The sequence below is a fragment of the Symphalangus syndactylus genome, chromosome 19 (assembly GCF_028878055.3).
Source record: "Symphalangus syndactylus isolate Jambi chromosome 19, NHGRI_mSymSyn1-v2.1_pri, whole genome shotgun sequence".
Classification (NCBI taxonomy): Eukaryota; Metazoa; Chordata; class Mammalia; order Primates; family Hylobatidae; genus Symphalangus; species Symphalangus syndactylus.
In genome coordinates, this window is record NC_072434.2 from 50,900,286 (window position 1) to 50,926,468 (window position 26,183).

The 26,183-nt window shown below is 40.7% G+C and overlaps 1 protein-coding gene and 1 non-coding gene across 7 annotated transcripts in view; both read right to left on the reverse strand.

Moving 5' to 3' along the window:
- Window positions 1-26,183, reverse strand: part of PATJ (PATJ crumbs cell polarity complex component) — a 425,559-nt gene that overhangs the window by 340,486 nt on the left and 58,890 nt on the right. For all 6 annotated transcript variants that reach the window (XM_055235148.2, XM_055235146.2, XM_063613334.1 and 3 more), the window contains exons 12-15: window positions 22,214-22,360; window positions 18,481-18,557; window positions 15,787-15,843; window positions 596-730 (exon numbers count right to left, since the gene is read on the reverse strand). In XM_055235148.2, coding sequence (XP_055091123.1) covers window positions 596-730; window positions 15,787-15,843; window positions 18,481-18,557; window positions 22,214-22,360 — 416 coding nt within the window. The remainder of the gene's footprint in view (window positions 1-595; window positions 731-15,786; window positions 15,844-18,480; window positions 18,558-22,213; window positions 22,361-26,183) is intronic.
- LOC129459020 (U6 spliceosomal RNA) lies at window positions 7,446-7,552 on the reverse strand. Its single transcript, XR_008649839.1, has one exon. It is a non-coding gene; the product is annotated as a U6 spliceosomal RNA (small nuclear RNA).

A 26,183-nucleotide genomic window follows, 5' to 3' on the forward strand; every position in this document is an offset into this window, starting at 1 on the left:
CCAACCTAGGGCTTCTTGTGTATCCTAACTCTTGGGAGAACCCTCTTCTATGCAGTCTTTTTGTGTAACCATTCCCCAAGACCTTTCCTCTCAAGAAAGTCCTTTCAAAGCAGAGGTGCTCTAGAACTGCTTTGATTAAAGAGAGGCTGGAGAGCCTGGGCAAGCCCAATAGAGGCTGCCATTTTGAGGGAGAAGTCCCAAGGAGAAAATGTGAAAACCAGTACGCCTGAGGTCATTCAGCTGTAATCCTTGTTAGAAATAATCAATAAAAGCTGCAAATAAATGTGGCTATATGTTGCAACAAGGCTCAGGGATTCAAATTTTGCTAAAAAAAGAATGTTAATATGCTATCAAACTTCTTTCCTGGTCATTCATTTAAATAAAGAACATCCCAGGAGCCCCAAAGATGGGGAAAATAAAATGAAAGCGTAGCTACTTCCTTTATCATCCAGTAACCTGTTGGGTTTTTTCAATCTAAGAGGCTCATATTACATTGGCATTGGTAACACTATAACTCAGGGGATTTGTGATGAGAACACATTTTCCTAAAACTTACGAATTCCTGCCTGTGTCTTTCTTTCCCCATAAATTTTACCTCAAGCAGCTCATCTTCTGGCTGTAGGAGACCCAATGTATCAACAGGACCACCAGAAACAATTGAAGAAATATAATGGTGCCCATCAAAGGAATCCACTTCCACACCAAGCCTCAGAGTGTGAATAGGCAGCAGCTGTAGCAAAACACAAAGCAATGATCAAACATGACAATGACACATCTGGCTATTCATCCTCCATCCAGTGCTATTTTGAAGTGAAAAACCCCACCTCTTGAATTAGATCACCAAAATCCTAAAAGAGGACAATAATGGGAAAATTAGCTTCAGGTAAAATTATGAAGTCATTGGTCATCTTGTTCTCACTTCTCTTTTCTTCCGGATTCCCTGGAAATGAGGAGACAGATGTATACAGTCTTACCTTCAATTCTAAGCTCCAGGCAGTTTACACTTCCGTAGTCCCCAGTGTATGTGCTGTGTTTCACTTTTCTATGGGACTCCCCATCCCCTAGAACATCCTAACTTTTCTTTATTATCTAATTAACTTCTACTCACACTAAATGCCACAGCAGGAAGCCCTGAGTTCATAAGCCTCCATCTGGGGTTCAAGACCACTCTCTGTACATCTCCATCACAGCTCACAACATACCGGGCTTAGAATTTCTTTTTTATTTTTTTTGAGACAGAGTCTCACTCTGTTGCCTAGGCTGGAGTGCAGAAGTATAGTGGTGCAATTTCAGCTCACTGTAACCTCCACCTCCCGGGTTCAAGCAATTCTCATGCCTCAGGTTCCCAAGTAGCTGGGACTACAGGCGTGCGCTGCAGTGCCCGGCTATTTTTTTTTGTATTTTTAGTAGAGACGAGGTTTCGCCATGTTGAGAATTCCTAGTTTCTTGATTGTCCCTCTTCCACTCCTTACCTGAATGCAGAGTCTGTACCTTTAATCTTCATAACTTCATCCCTGGAACAGTACCTGGCACTAAACATGAGCTCATTAAATGTTATTTAAACTAATCCATGAAAAATAGTGCCTCATTTAAAATGTCCTTTTCCATCTAGCCAACTTAAGTGAAAACATTTCCGATTTGGGAAAGGCAATCGTTTATCCATTCTAGGTCTGTGAGGATTCATATAGGCTAAGATACGAGTCAAGGGCTGAGAAACTCTAGCCAATGTCGAGTAAAGAGATGAATGTCTCAGTTGCACTCATCTTTGTTGGTTGTAACGGTCAAGGGCATTCACCAAACTCCATTCCCCTGACTTTCAAAGACAGACTAAAGATTTCTCATTGTGGCTTATAATCTCAAATAAGGTAAATGGTACTCATGATGATTTACATTTCCTGTATCAATAGTCTGATACCTAAAAAACACCAGACCTACCTCGAACTATATTTTATAAGGAGAAAACCCTACACAGGGTGGCAGTGCATCCACCATGTGGCTGTCTTCCTCTTCTGTGATTCTCTATCCCTGAGCTTGCCACCTCCCTCAGTCTTCTGCTTTCAGTCCCCAGAGTGCCACAGGCCTTCCTTCAGACAACATCTGAGGCTCACTTCTGTCTCACTATAGACATGCAGACAAATGTGAAGTGGCAAGGAGTCTGGCTGACTAAGACCTCAACACGCACATGAGGGACTTCTAGCCCTGGGATAATTTCCTGAAAATTAAGTGCTCCTGACCACTAAGCACTTCAGGATCTACGACCATCTCTGGCAAGAAGATGTTCTAGCTCTGTAAATGAAAGGTTAAGATAGTTTTTCCAGCAGGGCGCGATAGCTCACGCCTGTAATCCCAACACTTTGGGAGGCCGAAGTGGGCGGATCACGAGGTCAGGTGATCAAGACCATCCTGGCTAACACGGTGAAACCCCGTCTCTACTAAAAACACAAAAAAATTAGCCGGGCATGGTGGCAGGCGCCTGTAGTCCCAGCTACTTGGGAGGCTGAGGCAGGAGAATGGCGTAAGTAAACCCGGGAGGTGGAGCTTGCAGTGAGCCGAGATCGTGCCACTGCACTCCAGCCTGGGCAACAGAGCAAGACTCTGCCTCAAAAAAATAAAGATAGTTTTTCCTCCTGTTCCCTCTCTGTGCTTTCTTTCTTCCTCACTGTTGCCACTTCATTCTCTTGTCATTGTACCAAATCATGGGTATGGAGAGCTAAGGAGATATTAGTGTCATGTAGCAGGACATCTAAAGGAGGTGAGGAAAAGCTCTCAGAGAAATGTTTCTGTATTAACAGTTCACCACTCATCTCTGCCAACTGTCTTCCTTCCTTATTTATGAGCCAGATGCTACAGGGCAGAGAGTTGCCAGTGAATCCACCATAGCTCATCCCCAGTGCGGTGCTGGGGCTTATACTGGCTTGAGAGCAGACTGTTAAATTTTCACTGATTTTGCAAGCCAGTTGTTAAACACAGCTATTATTTAAAATTAAGCCATATAAAGTTACAATTAATAAAAATAAACGGGCCGGGCGCGGTGGCTCACGCTTGTAATCCCAGCACTTTGGGAGGCCGAGGCGGGCGGATCACGAGGTCAGGAGATTGAGACCACGGTGAAACCCCGTCTCTACTAAAAATACAAAAAAAAATTAGCCGGGCGTGGTGGCGGGTGCTTGTAGTCCCAGCTACTCGGAGAGGCTGAGGCAGGAGAATTGCGTGAACCTGGGAGGCGGAGCTTGCAGTGAGCAGAGATTGCGCCACTGCACACTCCAGCCTGAGCGACAGAGCGAGACTCCATCTCAAAAAAAAATAAAAATAAAATAAAAATAAAAATAAAAGTAAATGTAGGCCGGGTGTGGTAGCTCACACCTTTAATCCCAACACTTTGGGAGGCCAAGGCGGGCAGATCACCTGAGGTAGTGAGTTCAAGACCAGCCCGACTAACATGGAGAAACCCCATCTCTACTAAAAATACACAATTAGCTGAGTGTGGTGGCAGATGCCTGTAATCCCAGCTATTCAGGAGGCTAAGGCAGGAAAATCACTTGAGCCCAGGAGGCAGAGGTTGCAGTGAGCTGAGACTGAGCCATTGCACTCTAGCCTGGGCAATAAGACTGAAACTCCGTCTCTAAATAAATAAATAAATAAATAGGCCAGGCACAGTGGCTCACGCCTGTAATCCCAACACTTTGGGAGGCCGATACGGGTGGATTGCCTGAGGTCAGGAGTTCAAGACCAGCCTGGCCAACTGAAACCCTGCCTCTACTAAAAATATAAAAATTAGCTGAGCATGGTGGGGCACACCTGTAATCCCAGCTACTTGGGAGGCTGAGGCAGGAGAATTCCTCGAACCCAGGAGGCAGAGGTTGCAGTGAGCCGAGATTGCGCCATTGCACTCCAGCCTGGGCGACAGAGCGAGACTCCATCTCAAAAAATAAATTAATTAATTAATTAAATAAAGTAAAATAAAAAATAAAAATAAATATAACAAGTACTCAAAATGCATTACTTCCTAATTATTTTTCACTTTTTTACTAATGTCTATGTTCATGAAGTGATTTATATCTACTACATCTGTACAGAGAGGAACACTCTCTATCAGAACTCAAAGAATACTGAGGGGTGGATAACTGAAAGAGACACATGAAGTGCTTGATTTGGTTAGCTGCTAAATGCAGGTGGGACAAGTAATTAAACAGTCTTACTCCTACAGAGAAGCCTGCAGCAATGAAGCACTACTGTGCATTGCCTTTCAGCTCACCGATCAGTGACGCCATTTTGGTAGCTTTATATCTGCCATGGTGGGAGTATTTACACCACAGATATTGGTACATGCTACAAATTAGAGCTGCCTTCCCACCCGCATCCCCCCACCGCCACCTGCCGCCCCATGCTGCTTTTGAGAGCTAGAAACTTACCAGCATACCACTGATTTATAATATAGTTCGGACATGATATCCAGCATATATGTACAGGGTATAAACTGTGTGCAAGGCATTGGGCTATGAGCTGGAAATACAGGATGAAGTCTTTGCCCTCCTAGAACTAACATCTAGCATGGCAGACAGATAATAAATAGGCAAAAAGGTAAGTAGACAAAGCAAATACATAAATAAACAACCAATCAACAAGCAGCAGGATTATCACAGTCCTGATATGATAGGCAAAGAATATAAGGAAATGCATCCAAGGAATGTGTGACCATTGTGTGAAAAACAAACAAGCAGTTACTAATTGTGTTAAATGCTGCAAGGAATCAGGGTTATGATATCAGAGCCCCACTAGTGGAGGCCATTTTGGAAAGTTGGTCAGAGCAGGCTCCACACTGAAGGGGACACTTAAGGTGAGACTTGAGGGATAACAGTGAGTCAGCCCCACAAAAAAGCCTACTGGGGGATGGCTGTGGGAGGTGAGCAAAAAGGATAATTGCTAAATTTCTGGTTTGAGCAAATGAGTAAATGGTGGTAACAACTTCTGCATAGAAATAAGTGCCCAAATTAAAACAAAGATCCTGCTGTACACAGAGATCTTTGCTACTTACATAATAATATGCCCTCATACAAGATAAAAGGGTTAAGGCAAGAACTGGTCCCAATCCACATCTATTCATATGATGACCCCCATTCCCACCTCCATGGAACAGCTGGAGTCAGGATTCACAGAGGCTCACCCATGTCATCCCGTGCCCTCCACACGTGGGCTGTGCCTTCTAGGCTATTCCCCTAGGTATCTGTAAACACCACATGCTCCCTAGAAAACTTAAATGGTGAACAAAACAAGCTCTATCTTCAATTAGGCTGAACAAATAAACCAGAAATGATGTTTATGAAATCTGTCAATCTGAAGGATGCCTACCTAATATTAGTTCTGAATCTAAATCTGAGTACAGCTGAGTTACTAAGATTTCATGTTACATTGCTGCAGGCTTCTCTGCGGGAGCAGGACTGTTTAATTACCTGTCCCAGCTGCATTTAGCAACTAAACAAATCAAGCATTTCATCTGTCTGTTTTAGTTGTCCACCCCTTTCAGTATGCAGAGTTCTTAGCAGAAAGTGCTGAAATGACAGTGAGTGAAACAGATGATTGGTGCCTTCACACACACTGCATGTCATGCTTTTTGATGCTTATTCAACGTGCTTTGTGAGGGGTTCTATTTAAACTGACAAAGTTAATGAGCAACAGGATTTTCATGATCCTAATATAAGTAAAGGATACAAGGAAATGCATTCAAGGGAAGCGTGGCCATTGTGTGCTTTACTGTCAGTGCAAAAATGAAGATCAAATGAGATCAAGAAGGCTTGAGGCCTTCTGCCCACAAGTGGTGAGACCTATCATGAAACAAACTACAGCCCATTCATTTTGCTCAAAGCTTTACTTTTAGGATACTATAACAGGATATCAAAATGCTTAAGTAGGAATATAAATGATATTGCTTCAGGGGGAGAAGAAACTTCTGGAAAGGAATGCTTCAAAAAGGTGTCAGTGGGATGGGGAAGGATTTTCCAAAAATGTTGAACTTGACAGAAAATAGAACAGAAAGAACCCATGATTGGTTCTTGTAACTCTCATACACAAAGTATTAAATAGCCATTTATGTTTAAAGATTAGAGAGTTACTAAATTTACCATAAATAAAAAACAAACTTTTCAAGAATGAGGCTACAAGTTTTAAAGTAATGGGAAACCACAAGCAAGATGGCCTCCGAACTTAGGTGTGCCCCCTCAGAGGTTATACAAAACAATCGATCCATTAGAGCTTCATTTATGTTTTGTTTTTCTCACCCTTCCAAAATTTTATTTTATTTTATTTTATTTGAGACAGAGTTTCGCTCTTGTTGCCCAGGCTGGAGTGCAATGGTGTGATCTCGGCTCACTGCAACCACCGCCTCTCAAGTTTAAGTGATTCTGCCTTAACCTCCCCAGCAGCTGGGATTACAGGTGCACACCACCATGCCCGGCTAATTTTTGTATTTTTAGTAGAGATGGGGTTTCATCATGTTGGTCAGGCTGGTCTCGAACCCCTGACCTCAGGTGATCCACCCACCTCGGCCTCCCAAAGTGCTAGGATTACAGGCGTGAGTCACTGCTCCCGGTCCCTTCCAAAATTTTAATTCAGAATGTTCAAAAAATGTGTAACAGGTACTCTGTTGTACAGTAGTAAATTGAAAGTTCTCTTCAGTCACCTAATATTAAGGTCAAACATCAGTTGCTATTTAGCATTTTGTATATAATTTATGTTTCCTGCCTGGCCCATGTGATATATCTGAATTTTTGATACTTGAACTAACACTTTGCATTTGGCTTTCTCCCCCTACCTATGTTCACGGTAGTGCCTTCACCTGAAATACTCATTGTACTCATTTGTACTCCAAATCTATTCTTCAGAGTATAGTTCAAATGCCATCCTTCCAATAAGCCTCCATCTGTCTTGAGGAAGTAATATCCTTCTAGAACACATATTAGGCATTTTAGCAATATCTGAATAATAATTCTCTACAGCCTGAGGCAAGAAAGGAATCAAAATTCCCTTTAGGAACCTTACCCCAAACCTACAGAATCAGAGTATCAGCAAGGAGGAACAAAATAGGGCATGTGTATTTTGAAAAAGCTCCTCTGATGTTTCTGATACGCCACCTGCACTATCAGGTAACCACTGCTACTATAGTTGATTCTGTGTCTTAACGTTCTCCACTTAAAAAGAGAGCAGCAAAGTATAAAATTACATCCTTGAGAACTGGTAACAGCATTGCTTCTGTGGATGAGAGGACTGGGGTGGGAGAAAAAAAATCACCTTTTGCAGTACATATTTCTATACCTTTTAAATTGTATGTCTTGCCCATATATTATCTATTTAAAATTTAAAAGAAGAAAAAAGAATGATGCAAGCTTAGAAGCCAGATAACCCTTGATTTGTTTCTTTTTTTGAAAATTTTTTTATAAATTTATTTTTTAATAGTTCTGGAACACTTCACGAATTTGTGTGTCATCCTTGCACAGGGGCCATGCTAATCTTCTCTGTATCATTCCAATTTTAGTATATGTGCTGCCTAAGCAAGCACGTGATTTGTTTCCTAATTCCACCCCCTTACTAGCTGCATATGATCTTGGGCAAGTTACTTTACCTGCCTGACAGTCAAGTTTCCCATATTAAAAATGGGAAGGGGAAAATGCTTGCTGACCAATACAGGTTACTATTAGAAATATAGAAGAAAATATATTTAAAGCAAAGAACCGGCCCTCGTAACTGAACAGTAACATCCACTATAACTCTTGGAAAGCCCAGTACATCCCACTTGCCTTAAAAATTATATTTGTTCAGTATAAAGTGGTTGGGGAGAAACCATATTTTAATGTTCTCTGGGTCAGGAAATGTAATTCAAGAGAGAAATAAAGTTAAATTTGTCATCTGTTTTGTCAAAACCAGAGAGCAGGACCTGGTGTTTTTGTTTCCCACACAAGTGATATTACTGATGCTCACTTCATATTACAATTGATGGCCAGCAGAAAGGTCACTAGAATGAGCTTAATGCTTCTCCCTCATAAGGCTGTGATTATCTTAATAGTAAACACTTGCCAAGAAAGCCATCCCTAAAAGTGCAAGTCTCCCTAGATGCGGGAAAACTGCTCTTGTGTCATGATTAACAGCTTCCTAGAAGCAGTGCAGCTAATGCTTAAGTCACTGTAAATAGCTTTCACCTCCCTCTTTCTCCACAACTCCACCCACCTCAGAAGAAAATCTTATCTATTAACATTAGCCCATAATATATGAAGATGCTTCTTTTCTTAAAATACAGAGACAGGGTTTCCCTCTGTTGACCAGGTTAGTCTCAAACTCCTGGCCTCGAGATCCTCTGCCTCAGCCTCCCAAAGTGCTGGGATTATATGCATAAACCACCCCTCCCAGTCATGTAGATGCTCCTGGAATCATCCCTTCAAGAGTGGTGGCCATGGAATGGCAACCATCTAAAAGCAGCTAGACCCATAGAAACATAATTGTTCTAATCAGAAAGCTGATGAGACAGAGGAAAAACCTCCAGCCTGGACCTCAGATCATAGAAAAAACCCTGCTCAAAACCTCCCACTGGTGTTACCTGTGACTGAGGATGAAGTCCATACATATCACCGGGGCTCCCAAGGGGCCCTTTAACATCTAGTCTTCCTCTCCAGCATCATTTAACAATATTCTGCTCTTCACTTAGTTTGACCCAGACACTCTGAAAGAAACAACTTCTATTCCCCCAACACGCGAGCCCTTTCCCACAGCAGAGCCACTGTACTTGCTGCTCCTCTTTTCCACATTTTTATCCTTCAAGCCTGGGCTCAGAAAGGCTTTCCCTGGCTCCCTCTAAAGTGTCCCCCACCCCAGTTATGCTCAACTTACTGTTTATTCATTTGCAGCACTTCTTACAATCTACAAGTATCTTATCAAGTTATTTTTTACTTATTACCATGCCCCTATACAATCGCAGAATCTAAGCTCTATGAGAGCAAGGACCCTTTCCATTTTGCTTCCCACAGATGGTAGCACAGTGTCTGGCATAGAGTAGGAGCTCAGTTAATAGTTCAGGAATGGATGAATGCATTCTAAGCTACAACCTGCCTCTGCTATGATCTAGTTGTATAATTTCGGTCAAGTCATTCAACCTAGGCAACCTTTACTATCCTCCTGTCTGTAAAATCGGTTTTGACTGGTTAGTTAAAATCTCCCTTACATATTGTAGGGAGAAATTAGTAGCTACTGAATTAAGATGCAAATTTCCAATTATAAGAGGATTTTTAAAAATCATAGCTGATCAAAATGAAGAAAAATTCTATGGACATTTAATAAGTAAGAAATTAATGTAGAAAAATGTAAAAATATATGATAATGTTACATGGAAAAACTACACACCCCTTCTATCCCACATACGCACACGCGCATGCGCGCGCACACACACACACTGAACAAAAGGCAGGCAATACTGACTGCAAATACATAAATATGTAGCTAACAACTAAATATGTAAAGACAATAATGCGGCCGGGCATGGTGGCTCACGCCTGTAATCCCAGCACTTTGGGAGGCCAAGGTGGGCGGATCACCTGAGATCAGGAGTTCAAGACCAGCCTGGCCAACACGGTGAAACCCCGTCTCTACAAAAATACAAAAATTAGCTGGGCATGATAGCAGGTGCCTGTAATCCCAGCTACTCGGGAGGCTGAGGCTGAAAAATTGCTTGAACCCGGGAGGCGGAGGTTGCAGTGAGCCAAGATGGTGCCATTGCACTCCGACCTGGGCAACAGAGCGAGACTGCATCTCAAAAAAAAAAAAAAAAAAAAAAGAGAATAACGTAATTTTGGGTGACTCTTTTTCTTCCAGTGAAAAAAATAGGGAAACAAGAAAAGCAACTTTTTGCCACAACAAAATTTCAATTAATTAAATGTTTTTTAAAGCATATTAAAAGAAAAAGGCCTTTGAAAGTTCAGTCTAAAAGTGCTAGAGGCATATAACTGGGAAACAAAACTACCATTTATTGGCCATTTCTTATATCTTGGCACTAAGCTACATTAATTAAGGTATATATGAAATATTATTTCTCTTTAGTCTTCTACAACACAATTATTATTGTTCATATTATTTAGAAGAAAAATTATGCCAGTTAGTACCTCCAAAAGCATTTCATCAAATGTTACTTTCTTAAGCCTTCCCTGACCAACCTATCTAAACTTGCAAACAAACCCCCACTTCTGAATTTCCTATGTTCCCTGCCTTAATATTCTCCATGGCACATATCACTTATATGGTACAACTTGCTTATTTTTGGCCTCCTCCCATTAAAATATAAGTTCTATAGGATGGAAATTTTTCTTTCTGCTTTGTTCTTTTCTGGAACCCAAGCAACCAGTAGCGGACCTAGCACAGAGTACATATAATACATATTTGATGAATGAATGAACAGCCAAATGTACTAGTGAGTTTTTATAAGGTGGTTCTGAAAGTGTGTTCAACTCAAAGCCCTTCTGCCCATTTATACCAGAGTTACTGAGTACAAATATATATATGTGTGTATGTATGTGTATATATGTATATGTACATTCCATAGAGGTCGATCAGGAAAGACGACACAGTAAGAGTGGAGGCAGAGAACTAAGGAGTGAGAATGAGAAAGAACATCTTCTGCCTAGAGAAAGAGAATCACACTCTTTAAAAATGTACACAAAGTGTGCTTTGGGCCTTTTTTCCTTGCTGTCTTTTACTTATTATAAAAGATGATTCAGGGTCTTAGGCTTTGAATGTGGGAGGACAGACAAGTAAAGCTGAACCACGTGATGAATGGAGCCTGATCAGGGCAGGACTTCCCTGCAAGGACATATCCTGAGTTCTAAAGCAATATGACACAGGGGGCTAAAAAGCTAATCAGGAAATCTCGGAAAAGCAAAGCAAGTATTTCAGCAGCCCACACTACTAAGGAGAGAAGATTAGAGTTCAGGTTCCACCAGTATAAGAGGACTGGTAAACACCCCAGGGTCTTTTGTGGATTACCCCGGAGGCTGTGCGTTTTTTTTTTTTTTTTTTTTGACAGAATCTTGCTGTATTGCCCAGGCTGGGGTGCAGTGGCACAATCTCGGCTCACTGAGGCCTCTGCCTCCCAGGTTCAAGTGATTCTCCCTTCTCAGCCTCCCAAGTAGATGGGATTACAGGCACCCACCACCATGCCTGGCTAATTTTTGTATTTTTAGGAGAGACGAGGTTTTACCATGTTGCCCAGGCTGGTCTTGAACTCCTGACCTCAGGTGATCTTCCTGCCTCGGCCTCCCAAAATGCTAGGATTACAGGCGTGAGCCACTGTGCCTGGCCAAGGCTGTGTCTTAAAAGTGAAGCAAATCAGAGGTAGTCTGAATCTTACCAGAACTACTGTACCTCTGCCCTGTCTCTAAGATGAGCACCCACCACACACACACATACACACACACACACACACACACACACTTTCTCTCTCTCTCTCGCTCTCTCTGACTCACTCACATTCTCTCTCTCTCTCTCTCTCTCTATTCCCTCCCCTCCCTCTGTCACCACATTAGCAGGCAGGGTAAGACCTCTCTGGACAGAGATAACTGATATTATCTGAAGGCTTTTATAGTTATCAGATATTTAATCAAATTTTGGCATGACAAGAGATACACCCAAACAAAAAGACAAAACATTAAACGACAGAAACAGATCCAAAGTTGATCCAGATATTGGAATTACTTTAAGTAATTTATAAGCTATGGTTAACATGTTGAAGAAATAGAGGAAAAGATGGCAAATACAGAAATAGATGAAAAATATAGTTTTGTTTTGTTTTTTTGAGACGGAGTCTCGCTCTGCCGCCCAGCCTGGAGTGCAGTGGCGTGATCTCAGCTCACTGCAAGCTCCGCCTCCTGGGTTCACGCCATTCTCCTGCCTCAGCCTCCCAAGTAGCTGGGACTACAGGCACCCACCACCACGCCCGGCTAATTTTTTGTATTTTTAGTAGAGATGGGGTTTCACTGTGTTAGCCAGGATGGCCTTGATCTCCTGACCTTGTGATCCACCCGCCTTGGCCTCCCAAAGTGCTGGGATTACAGGCATGAGCCACCGTGTCCAGCCTAGATTTTTTTTTACATTGGGAATTTAGCTGGAGAGTTATAATCTAAAAAGAAATAAAATGAAAATTCCATACTAGATAAATAACTAAAATTAAGGACTTAATAGATGGGCTTTAGCAGCCGATTAGGCACAGGATGTTTAGTGAACTGGAAGACAGTTAAACAGAAAATATCTAAGAGTTTAGTGTAAATTAAAGAGCAATTTCATGCAACACTGACTTATATGATAATAATAAAAATAATAATAAGAGCCTGGCCGGGCACAGTGGTTCACACCTGTAATCCCAGCACTTTAGGAGGCCAAGGCTTCACCTGAGGGCTGGAGTTTGCGACCAGCTTGGCCAACATAGTGAAACTCCATCTCTACTAAAAATAGAAAAAATTAGCCAGGTGTGGTGGTGGGCACCTATAATCCCAGCTACCTGGGAGGGTGAGGCAGGAGAATCACTTGAACCCGGGAGGCGGAGGTTGCAGTGAGCCAAGATCGCACCATTGCACTCCAGCCTAGGCAGTAAGAACAAAACTCCGTCTCAAAAAACAAGAGCCTACTATGTGTTTGCAACTATTATAGGCATATTATAGTTAAAATACCTATATAAATCTATGAGGCAGGTACAATATTAAGCATCATATAGTTAATTCCTGTATAAATCTGTGAGGCAGGTATTAATATTTCCTCTTTACATACAAAAAACTGAGACATGGACTTTAGATCATTTTCTAAGATTACACAGCTATGAAATTCTGCATAAGCCAGAATTTGAACTCAGGCAGTTTGGTTCTAGAATCCATGTAATGAGTACACTATAATGCAGTAATTAATAACAAATGAAGCTTGATAAGGTGTTTGTCTTTGAGATGGAGTTTCCCTCTTGTTGCCCAGGCTGGAGTGCAATGGCACACTCTCGGCTCACTGCAACATCCGCCTCCCGGGTTCAAGTGATTCTCCTGCCTCAGCCTCCCGACTAGCTAGGATTACAGGCGCCCACCACCACACCTGGCTAATTTTTTTGTATTTTTAGTAGAGATAGGGTTTCACTATGTTTTCTTTGTTTTTGTTTTTGTTTTTTGAGACGGAGTCTCGCTCTGTTGCCCAGGCTGGAGTGCAGTGGCACGATCTCGACTCACCACAACCTCCGCCTCCTGGGTTCATGCAATTCTCCTCCCTCAGCCTACCAAGTAGGTGGGGCTACAGGTGCATGCCACCATGCCCGGCTAATTTTTGTATTTTTAGTAGAGACAGGGTTTCACTATGTTGGCCAGGCTGGTCTCGAACTTTGGACCTCGTGATCTGCCCACCTCGGCCTCCCAAAGTGCTGGGATTACAGGCGTGAGCCAACATGCCCAGCTTTGTATTTGTATTTCTTACTCTCACTTTGAATTAAATCCCTCTTAATATATTGAGATGGCATTAATATTTAGTCACTACTCTAATCTGACTTTGTAAATAATTTAAAATCAAACTACAAGATAAGCCATATTGCTTTTTGTATTTTCCTCAGATTTTGTACATCTGAGGAAAGCTTGGTCGGTTGGTTGACACAGTCACAATGATGAAGTGACACAAGATGCAGGTAAACTGGGAAGGGAAGAAAGCCTCTCAAGTGTCAGCCTTGAAAATTCAAACCTGACCAGGCGTGGTGACTCATGCCTATAATCCCAGCACTCTGGGAGGCCGAGGCAGGTGGATCACCTGAGGTCAGGAGTTCGAGACCAGCCTGACCAACATGGTGAAACCTCATCTCTACTTAAAAAAGAAAAAAATTGCCGGGCGCGGTGGCTCAAGCCTGTAATCCCAGCACTTTGGGAGGCCGAGGCAGGTGGATCACCTGAGGTCAGGAGTTCGAGACCAGCCTGACCAACATGGTGAAACCTCATCTCTACTTAAAAAAGAAAAAAATTGCCGGGCGCGGTGGCTCAAGCCTGTAATCCCAGCACTTTGGGAGGCCGAGGCGGGCGGATCACGAGGTCAGGAGATCGAGACCATCCTGGCTAACACAGTGAAACCCCGTCTCTATTAAAAATACAAAAAATTAGCCGGGCGTGTTGGCGGGTGCCTGTAGTCCCAGCTACTTGGGAGGCTGAGGCAGGAGAATGGCGTGAACCCGGGAGGCGGAGCTTGCAGTGAGCCGAGATCGCGCCACTGCACTCCAGCCTGGGGGACAGAGCAAGACTCCGTCTCAAAAAAAAAAAAAAAAAAAAGAAAAAAATTAGCCGGGGGTGATGACACATGTCTGTAAGTCCCAGCTACTCAGGAGGCTGAGGCAGGAGAATCGTTTGAACCCAGGAGGCGGGGGTTGCAATGAGCTGAGATCATGCCACTGCACTCCAGCCTGGGTGACAGAGCAAGACTCCGTTGCAAAAAAAAAAAAGAAAGAAAAGAAAATTCAAACCTATAAAATTATGGCACACATAGCATAAAATCATGGAAGATAAATATTGATTACAAACATTCAACCAAGAAGAAAATGTAGCACTATCAAAAGACTTTTCAACTTCTTATGAAACCTTCATGGGACGCAGAAAATAAATTTTTAGCCGGGCGCTGTGGCTCACGCTTGTATTCCAAGCACTTTGGGAGGCCAAGGCGGGCGGATTACCTGAGGTCAGGAGTTGGAGACCAGCATGACCAACAGGGAGAAACCTCGTCTCTACTAAAAATCCAAAATTAGCCGGGCATGGTGGTGCATGCCTGTAATCCTAGCTACTAGAGAGGCTGAGGCAGGAGAATCGCTTGAACCCGGGAGAGGTGCGGTGGTGAGCCAAGATTGTGCCACTGCACTCCAGCCTGGGCAACAAGGGTGAAACTCTGTCTCAAAAAAAAAAAAAAAAGAAAAAAGAAAAGAAAATACATTCTTAAAACTGCATGTGACAGAAAAGTTTAAGGTAGGCTCAGCACTTATATCCCGCGCAGAATTACAGTATAACTTTTGAAACCACTCAGGCAAGAACATCTTTCCTTTCTTATCAATTGTTGAGGAGGCCACCTACAAGGCTTCTCTAAGTTTCAATTGCCCTGGCCTCTGCTTATCCAGAGGGGAATGTTTAGTGACAGGACACTAAAAAATGTTGGGAAAAAAACTGTAGAAGTTGTCTTCTGGCACCTTGCCAATAGAAATAAAGCTTACCAAAAATGTTTTCAGTTCAAGAACAACCACTGCCTACACTCCGAAGATAAACCACTTTTCTTTTCTTGAACATCTGAACCTGAAGCCTGTATTCCTGGGTCTTGATTTTTAGGAAACATTTATTAAAGGACTTCTTATAATATCTGAAAAGCTAACACTGCACAGTGTTACTCTGCATACTACCTCTAATGTGGGCAAAGGAGTCAAACCTGGGTTTTGGCTTCTGGACGTGACATAGGGATCCCGTGTTCTTTCCAGGCATCATCTTTCATAACAGTGAGACCCATCACATATCCAGGAAACATGCAAGACTAAATTCTGAAAACTCTAGGTCACAGCACTAATTTAGTTTCTTCAGCAAGAATTTAAAGAAAGTTCTTCAAACGATAAAAAATGGGCCGAGTTCAGTGGCTCCACCTGTAATCCTAACACTTTGGGAGGCAAACACGGGAGGATCACTTGAGCCTATGAGTTTGAGAGCAACCTGGACAACATAGTGAGACCCTATCTCTTAAAAAAAATAAACTGTTAACTTTGTTATAAAAAATGCTTACCTTTGAATATTTCTGTAACTCAGCATCATCTGCAATCTGTGTGTCCAAAGTAGCAACCTAAATTTACAAAAAAAATTTCCAATATTTGTAAAAGCATAACTGTATTTCTTCCTACATTTTCTGAAAATATCTGTAAAACCTATATATTAATAACTCTATTTGACCTACATTCTAATACCTTTCTTATATTTTTGAAATCTATAACACATAATGTGAAATTTCAGAGTACATTTGATTTTTTTGTTGTTGTTCTCCACAACAGTCTTTTTTCCTAAATTGCATAAATTGAACAGAAGGTGAAGGGCAAATATATATACTATTTTTAAAAATCCATGATCCCTAAAATTTTAATATAATCCTCCATTATCCTGAATGCATAAAAATTTTATTCTTTTGACAAAATCAAAAATATGGCCATTTTTACTTTCAAATTCAAGCCTCAAAACAAAATTTGCAAGGTCAGTAAAGTCAGATGTGTTTGGAAAAACTAAAGCATCTGACTTTCCACAACAAGCTCAAACCATTTCCCCAGGAGAAATAGCTGGCAAAGACATAAACAGAAAGACCTGGTCCCTGGTGGAAAGCTCATGGAATACTTAAAGCTTTTAATCCTGGCCTAAAACTATTGTTCTAAGCTTCAATGGTGGACATCCACAGAAGTGAATTCCTTGCAAGCAAAAGTATGTTACTGATGATTTGCATCTGTAACTTGTTAATAAAATATGATGCATCTGGCGGGAAGGGAGAAGTTAAACAATGACCCAACTATAGCTTCTGAAAGTACTGCATTTCAGATAAGCAGATCCTGTAAGAAAGTTTTTTAACAAAATAAGAACTATTGGAGTACATGCATTCATTCATTCTCCATCATGCCTAGCTTCTTTCCGCCAACCATTCCTCGGTACAAGATGCTACAACTTTTAATGGATAGCTGTCACTTTAAATTTCCAACTTCAAATTCTGTCTCCTCTTTATAATTTGTCTGTTATGACCTCACCATGTAATAAATAAATGAAATTTAAAAGTTTAATTATAAGGAGAATAAAATTTTAACAGAAGGCTGGCAGTGGCTCATGTTTGTAATCCCAGAACTTTGGGAGGACAAGCAGGGTGGATCACTTGAGCCCAGGAGTTAGAGACCAGACTGGGCAACACAGCGAGACACCATCTCTAAAAAAATTTGAAAAATTAAGCGAGCACGGTGGCTCATGCTTGTAGTTCCAGCCAGTCAGGAGGCTGAGGTGGGAGATCACTTGAGCCCAGAAAGTTGAAGCTGCAGTGAACTATGATTGTACCACTGCATTCCAGCCTGGGCAACAGAGCAAGACCCTGTCTCTCAAAAAAATGTTTTTTTGTTTTTTGTTTTGTTTTGTTTTTGAGGTGGAGTCTCCCTCTTTTGCCCAGCTGCAGTGCAGTGGCACCATCTCGGCTCACCACAACCTCCGCCTCCCGGGTTAAGCAATTCTTCTGCCTCAGCCTCCTGAGTAGCTGGGATTACAGGTGCCCACTATCACACCCAGCTAATTTTTGTATTTTTAGTAGATACAAGGTTTCACCATGTTGGCCAGGTTGGTCTCAAACTCCCGACCTCAAGTGATCCACCCTTCTTGGCCTCCCAAAGTGCTGGGATTACAGGTGTGAGCTACTCTACCCAGCCAAAAAAATGTTTTTAACAAAAAAAAGAGCCCATCATAAAACTGGCCATTTGTAAATACTGGTACAGCAGATTTATTTGAATATCAAACCACTAAGATAAGTAGGAAAGGCCATTTGCTAGGTGACAGCCTAATAACCATATTCGAAATCTATGAAGCAAAGAAACAGCAGCTCATGAGAACTGACACACAGGCATAAAGTTACCAAGAGAAAGTGTGAATTGTATTGACTCATCTTAATGACACTGAAAATTTTGTGAAAACAGATAGTGGCTGGGTAATCTAAACCAAAAAGATTTAAAAAATCTCCAACCAGCCAACAAGTACTAATTATAAACATATGTAAGAAAATGTGAATGAGAGTAGAAATTTAAAAGAATATTTTATTACTAATACATTTAGTGAATACTGTAGAGGCTTGTCTAAGCACAACCTTCTGCCTTCATGTGGATTCATATGGGGAAATGTAATCAGTCCCTTACTCAATGAATCTAACAGCAGGTGAAAGGAAGTCTAATGGACCACTGGCACTATAAACTTATACCTAACCTAAATTACTTCCTGTTCTTCCAAATATATTTGATAATCATTCTTTCATTTTTCACATAAAACTGTAAGATTCTTTGTGAAACATAGGACTAATATCCACAGTCCTTTCAGTGTACAATAAAACAAACAGATCATAAAAGCAATCATAAAAATGCCAGCAATTTTAAGCAGCTGATACAGGTTATAAATTTAAAGGCAAGCCCTCTCTCTCCTAACAGTTTTCTGTCTATTGTCGACTTAAATGGTTTCAACATGAACTGAGTGTCTCCTAATGTTAACTGAAGTTTGTGTGCAGTCCTTAATTATTCTTACTGCTTAAAATGCTAAAGACAGGGGGAAAAAAATCAATTGATTGATCCACTAGGGAAGAAAGGCAGGAAGGAAAAATAAAGGCAGGCTGGCTATTCTTTGACATTTCTTTGGATCGTACTGTTAGAAACTTGATGTGAAATGAGACATGACTGTTTTTTATTAGAGCATTTTAACATACCATTACTTCATAATCAGGACCCAATAGGTTTTCCCATCTGGATTTCAGCTCATTTTCTGGAGAGTCTGGGACTTTTTCTGGATATTAAAAAAAGAGAGAGAGAGAATGTTGAAACTACTGTGAGCCAAACACACTTAACTGCTAAATTCTTCAATAACAGCCCAGTTTCAGTAAGTAAAGGGGAAATGAATAAAAAGGAAAATGCATTAACTTAGGTCTACTAGGTAAAGTAAATTAGAGGTGACTTATAAAACTAACATAAAATGTAAAGACCAGCTGTGACCAAATTATGAAGGTGCTTTTGTTGTTAAGGGATATTTTAAAGGAAAGAGGACGTGATGAGTTATACATGAAATTTAAATTATATACAGTTTATATGTAAATATCCTATAGTTTACAAGTAAAATGCATCTGGCTTTGCTTTATAATACATTAGGACATAGAAGGATTTAATTTAAATGTTAATCACTTCAAAGTAGTTCCATTGCAGCTGCCCACTAGAAAAGTAAAAACTTATCAAGATATCTTTACTATCAGCAGTGCATATCAACACAATACATTCAGACTTTTCACATGGGTAGCTATAAAGGCTTGTCTGGTTTAATTCAGTCAAAGTTCCATTAGCTTTAATACAATAGAAACTTTGGTTTCACACTAGTCTTTTGTTGCTAGTTATTAAGATATTTGTGTCTTTATGATTTTCTTGAACGGAATACTGTCTTTGTTGCATAGATAATTTTATAGTGCCAAAACAGATTTTAAGTGTCTTGCCTCTCCTCCACATGACTGTAGCCAGAAGCTCAGTGCACGGTGCATAGTATGAATAATGTCTAATGGGGAAAAGTCAAAGTACTAAAACTGAAGTTATAACTTATACCCATAAAAGTAGCAAAAAATGAACAAACTTCTAAGTTTTTTAACTTAAAGAAAAACTGTCTCAATTTTGTCCTAAGATTAAACAAGTCACAGAACAGTTATCACAACTGATATAACCATCTGCCTAAAATCAAACGTAACTTGCAGTATCAGCTCTTTCAGTCTTCAGCATGGACAGCTCATCTTGGATGCATATAATGTTTAATCACATAATACAAGTCATTAAGTGAAACAGGCTAACCTCAAAAACCAGTGACTAAGACTAATGAACATTAAAGAACTTAAATTACTACATTTATAAAAGAACACTCATGAAATTGCTATGCTAGATTACATTTAGGTGATAACTAACCAAAGATCCTATTAAAAACAAAAAATCAAATTCACTGGGCTCTGCACCTTTGCGCCTATTCCTGTTAGCATTTCCTTAAGAAATCACATTAAGAGTTCTAATATCTTGCCTTATAAATTTCTTCTAGGCAGTAATTTCTTATCTGGTAAAGAAAACTGAACAAAATTGGCAATTTATTTGTTGAATTCTAAGCTTAAAAACATGGCTTTCACATGACAGTTAATATAAATGTATAAAATAATGTTGACATTTCACCAGCAATTCTTTTGACTATATTTTTACCTTTCAGTTGTACAATGAAAACACAGTCATGTGTTTTAAACTACAGTACAAAGGCCTAAGTGCTAGAGAAAAGAGATATGCTTTCAGCAGCTCAATAAATCCTAGGCTACACAAAATGATCAAAAAATGAATAACATGATGATCTGAAATAATTATTCCAAAGACAAAAAGAGAGCAGTTAGTAGATTTTGGTTTTACTCTAAAGCTAAAATTATACATATGCAAGAAGAAAAAAATGTAGTGAAGTTGATCCAAAAAGCACACATAAAATATTTCTAAAACTAATACTTCCTGGTCAATTGTAAGTATAATTTTTAACTTTTGCATATATAACTAAAAAGTGGTATGTCATTTTTAAAATTTGTATTTCTTTCATTACAAACGAGGTTGATATGTCAGTGTTGTTATTGGCTTTTTGTATTCCTTTTTCGTGAACCATCTGTTCATTGTCTTTACCTGTTTTCATTTGAGCAAGTAGGACTTGATTTAAAACGGGAACATAACATATAAGACGCCAAGACCGTCATATTGATGACGAAAATCTTGTAGTGCATGTGTTGGAGTATCACGTGCAACACACAAGTCTTAAGTATCAAGAAGTAAAATAATTTCATTGTTTCTATTACTAACATTAAAAGTTGAGTGCAAATTGTATAAAATTAGGTACTTTGATTAGTAAAAAAAAAATTGAATGTTTTATCATTTTATTTATTTTATTAAGCATGCCCAGTTATGCCAAGCATAGTAAATAATGTTTTTAAAAGGTCATGTAGCATTTATAATAGAGGAGTATTGTTATCCCTAGCATGAGTGTAATGGTGATACGAAAAACTTTGTCTTGTCATTGTAATAATAAAAAACCGAACATTTATTATGGAAAAAATACTTCTAAAACTATATCTAATTTCAGAATGTACTTGATTTTCATCTGACATTTTACTGAAAATCTAAGCTGAACTCAGATTTGCAAAGATAAACTGCAATCTACTTGAGTCAAAAAGAACAAGGTAAATTTCCAAATCATAGGCTATTCTTTAAGCCAAAAGCCAAAACTTCTCGGGAACATGGATGGTGTTAAGCACTCAAGGAGTTTCATTTAGCTGGGGAGGCTTTCCAGAGCACTTTTGTGCAGGGAACTGTGTGCAACTGTTACTCAATGAGCTTGGAGAGTAGAGTCCACTATAATAGCTAAGGTATCAAAATACAAAGTAAAAGGACAAAGCTGCAAATCAATTAAAAAAAAATTAAAGAATAAAGGTATAACAGCTTGGCAATTCGATGCAACTTATAGAAATGTATACATTATTAATTTTTATAATAAAAACATGTATAATGAAAAAGAAACATATGCTATATGTGCATAAACAGCAATAATCTATAGATATAGACATATCAATGATAATATATAAGCTAAGGTGGTTCACACCTATAATCTCAGCACTTTGGGGGGCCAAGGTGGGAGGATCGCTTGAGGTCAGGAGTTTGAAACCAGCCTGGACAACATAGTGAGACCCCCATCTCTACAAAAATTAAAATAAAATTAAAAAATTAATATAAGTAAAGAAAGATTAAACAAGAGCTTTGTCTCCAACTGTCACAGTGTTAAAATGTTGATACTGGCTGGGCACGGTGGCTCATGCCTATAATCCCAACACTTTGGGAGGCCCAGGAGGGCAGATCACTTGAAGCCAGGAGTTCGAGACCAGCCTGGCCAACATGGTGAAACCCATCTCTACTAAAAATACAAAAATTAGCCCAGTGTGGTGGCATGCACCTGTAATTCCAGCTACTTGGGAGGCGGAGGCAGGAGAATCGCCTGAACCCAGGAGGTGGAGGTTGCAGTAAGCTGAGATCATGCCACTGCACTCCAGCCTGGGCAACAAGAATGAAACTCCATCTCAGGGCCTGTCATGGGGTGGGAGGAAGCGGGGAGAGCATTAGGAGAAATACCTAATGTAAATGACGAGTTAATGGGTGCAGCACACCAACATGGCACATATATACATATGTAACAAACCTGCACATTGTGCACATGTACCCTAGAACTTAAATTAAAAAAAGAAAAAAAGAAACTCTGTCTCAAAAAAAAGTTGATATTAAGAATATCCTATTTTATATCTCCAAAATGCCTCTAAGATTTCTCACATTATATTAACGATAAAGACAGAAAATGGTTAACAAATGAAGAAGTCTGTTATCGCAAAGTGAATGCTTTGTGCCTACCCAATTTTTCTAAGGCTTGTATGTTGTCATTTTTTAGAGTATCCATTCTTTCTTTAATTTCCTCATCTTCACCATCCACATTAGTTTCAGTTTCCACTGCTCCAGTTAGAAAGAGAGCTGGTGGCTTTGGTGGTTCTACAACAGTTCCTAAAACAAAACAAAAAAAATTTTTTTTTAATTTTGTTAATGCTAACTTGAATTATAAGTTGTTGAAGACTATATTTAAGTGAGCATATTTACTCCTGTTCTCCCATTTCCAACCTTATTAAATCTGAGGTAACTTACATATATGATTCCTTAAACCGAAAATGCCATGTGTAATAGATAACCAATCAATTCCTTAAAAAATGAACTTGTTAATAGCATTGAAAAGAAAAAGGAACTAAACAATGGGAAGAGAAAAGCAAGGTAAAGTCAATGACAAAGAAGGGGTTAGATGCTTTTCAATATATCCTTGGAAAAGAAAAAAATGCTAAGGTCCTAAGCTGTTACTGTTCTGGTGGGCAGGAAGCAAGACCTGCAGAATAGCTGGACCAATTGCTATGGGCTTTCCTATGTTCTGGCATGACATCATCATGACACTGACAAACAAGCCTACACAGGTAACCTTATTACTTAGAAGGGAGTTAGAGAGAATTCCCCTTGGTGTAGAGAGTCCTCACTTTGCTAAACTGAGCTAAGTAAAATAATAGAGGAACTGGAAAGGAGCAATGGCTCATGGCTATAATCCTAGTGCTTTGGGAGGCCAAGGTGGGAGGATCATGTCAGGCCAGAAGTTTGAGACCAGCCGGGGCAACTTAGTGAGACCCAATCTCTACCCCCAAACAAAAAAATCTTCTTTAAAAATTAGCCAGACATGGTGATGTGCACCTGTAGTCCTAGCTACTTGGGAGGCTGAGATGGGAGAATTCTCTGAGCCCAGGAGTTTGAGGCTGCAGTGAGCTATGATCATGCCACTGTACTCCAGCCTAGGTGACAGAGTGAGACCCTGTTTTTAAAAAAAACCATAGGAGTTACCCAAGTTTTCACTCTCAACTGTAAGTTGCGTAAGAGTGATTCTAGGTTGTTTTTTAAATAATTGCACATCACTTATAAAGTATTCTTATCAAAAATAATTAAGTTCGGGTGCGATGGCTCTCTGTAATCCCAGCACTATGGGAGGCCCAGGCAGGTGGATCACTTGAGGTCAGGTATTCAAGACCAGCCTGGCAAACATGGTGAAACCCCATCTCTACTAAAACTACAAAAATTAGCCAGGTGTGGTGGTGCGTGCCTGTAACCCCAGCCACTGGGGAGGCTGAGGCACAAGAATCAAGAATTGCTCATTCACAGATACTAGGTATCCCTACATTCAGTTGGCATGGTAAACTGAAGCCAAGAGCTCTATCAGAGCTATTAAACACCATTATAGGGAAGGATTCCAAGATGGCCAAATAGGAAAAGCTCCAGTCTACAGCTCCCAGTGTGAGCGACGCAGAAGACAGGTGATTTCAGCATTTCCAATTTGAGGTACTGGGTTCATCTCATTGGGACTGGTTGGACAGTGGGTGCAGCCCAAAGAGTGTGAGCCAAAGCAGGGTGGGGCATTGCCTCATCTCGGAAGCACAAGGGGTCAGGGAATTCCCTTTCCTAGCCAAGAGAAGCTGTGACAGACGGTACCTGGAAAATCGGGACACTCCTGCCCTAATACTGCACTTTTCCAACAGTCTTAGCAAACGGCACACCAGGAATTTATATCCCACGCCTGGCTCAGCAGGTCCCATGCCCATGGAGCCTTGCTCACTGCTAGCACAGCAGTCCAAGATCGAACTGCGAGGTGGCAGCGAGGCTGGGGGAGGGGCATCTGCCATTGCTGAGACTTGACTAGGTAAACAAAGCGGCCAGGAGGCTCTAACTGGGTGGAGCCCACCACAGCTCAGCTCAGTGAGGCCTACCTGCCTCTGTAGACTCCACCTCTGGGGGCAGGGCGTAGCTGAACAAAGGCAGCAGAAACTTCTGAAGACTTAAACGTCCCTGTCTGACAGCTTTGAAGACAGCAGTGGTTCTTCCAGCACGGAGTTTGAGATCTGAGAACGAACAGACTGCCTCCTCAAGTGGGTCCCTGACCCCCGAGTAGCCTAACTGGGAGACACCTCCCAGCAGGGGCCGACTGACACCTCATACAGCTGGGTGCCCCTCTGAGACGAAGCCTCCAGAGGAAGGATCAGGCAGCAACATTTGCTGTTCTGCAATATTTGCTGTTCTGCAGCCTCCGCTGGTGATACCCAGGCAAACAGGGTCTGGAGTGGACCTCCAGCAAACTCCAACAGACCTGCAGCTGAGGGTCCTGACTGTTAGAAGGAAATCCAACAATCAAAAGGAATAGCATCAACATAAACAAAAAGGACATCCACACCAAAACCCCATCTGTAGGTCACCATCATCAAAGACCAAAGGTAGATAAAACAACAAAGATGGGGAGAAACCAGAGCAGGAAAGCTGAAAATTCTAAAACCCAGAGTGCCTCTTCGTCTCCAAAGGATTGCAGCTCCTCGCCAGCAAGGGAACAAAAGCTGGATGGAGAATGACTTTGACGAGCTGACAGAAGTAGGCTTCAGAAGATCATTAATAACAAACTTCTCCGAACTAAAGGAGGATGTTTGAACCCATCGCAAGGAAGCCAAAAACCTTGAGAAAAGATTAGACGAATGGCTAACTAGAATAACCAGTGTAGAGAAGACCATAAATGACCTGATGGAGCTGAAAACCATGGCACAAGAACTACGTGACGCATGCACAAGCTTCAGTAGCCGATTTGATCAAATGGAAGAAAGGGTATCAGTGATGGAAGATCAAATCAATGAAATGAAGCGAGAAGAGAAGTCTAGAGAAAAAAGAGTAAAAGAAACAAACAAAGCCTCCAAGAAATATGGCACTACGTGAAAAGACCAAATCTACATTTGATCGGTGTAACTGAAAGTGACAGGGAGAATGGAACGAAGTTGGAAAACACTCTTCAAGATATTATCCAGGAGAACTTCCCCAACCGAGCAAAGCAGGCCAACATTCAAATTCAGGAAATACAGAGAACACCACAAAAATACTCTTAGAGAAGAGCAACCCCAAGACACATAATTGTCAGATTCACCAAGGTTGAAATGAAGGAAAAAATGTTAAAGGCAGCCAGAGAGAAAGGTCGGGTTACCCACAAAGAGAAGCCCATCAGACTAACTGTGGATCTCTCAGCAGAAACTCTACAAGCCAGAAGAGAGTGGGGAGCCAATATTCAATATTCTTAAAGAAAAGAATTTTCAACCCAGAATTTCATATCCAGCCAAACTAAGCTTCATAAGTGAAGGAGAAATAAAATACTTTACAGACAAGAAAACGCTGAGTGATTTTGTCACCACCAGGCCTGCCTTACAGGAGCTCCTGAAGGAAGCACTAAACAAGAAAGGAAAAACCGGTACCAGCCACTGCAAAAACATGCCAAACTGTAAAGACCATCGAGGTTAGGAAGAAACTGCATCAACTAATGAGCAAAATAACCAGCTAACATCATAATGACAGGATCAAATTAATATATAACAATATTAAACTTAAATGTAAATGGGCGAAACGCCCCAATTAAAAGACACAGACTGGCAAATTGGATAGAGTCAAGACCCATTAGTGTGCTGTATTCAGGAGACCCATCTCATGTGCAGAGACACATATAGGCTCAAAATAAAGGGACGGAGGAAGATCTACCAAGCAAATGGAAAACAAAAAAAAAGCAAGGGTTGCAATCCTAGTCTCTGATAAAACAGATTTTAAACTAACAAACATCAAAAGAGAAAAAGAAGACCATTACATAATGGTAAAGGGATCAATTCAACAAGAAGAGCTAACTATCCTAAATATATATGCACCCAATACAGGAGCACTCAGATTCATAAAGCAAGTCCTTAGAGATCTACAAAGAGACTTAGACTCCCACACAATAATAATG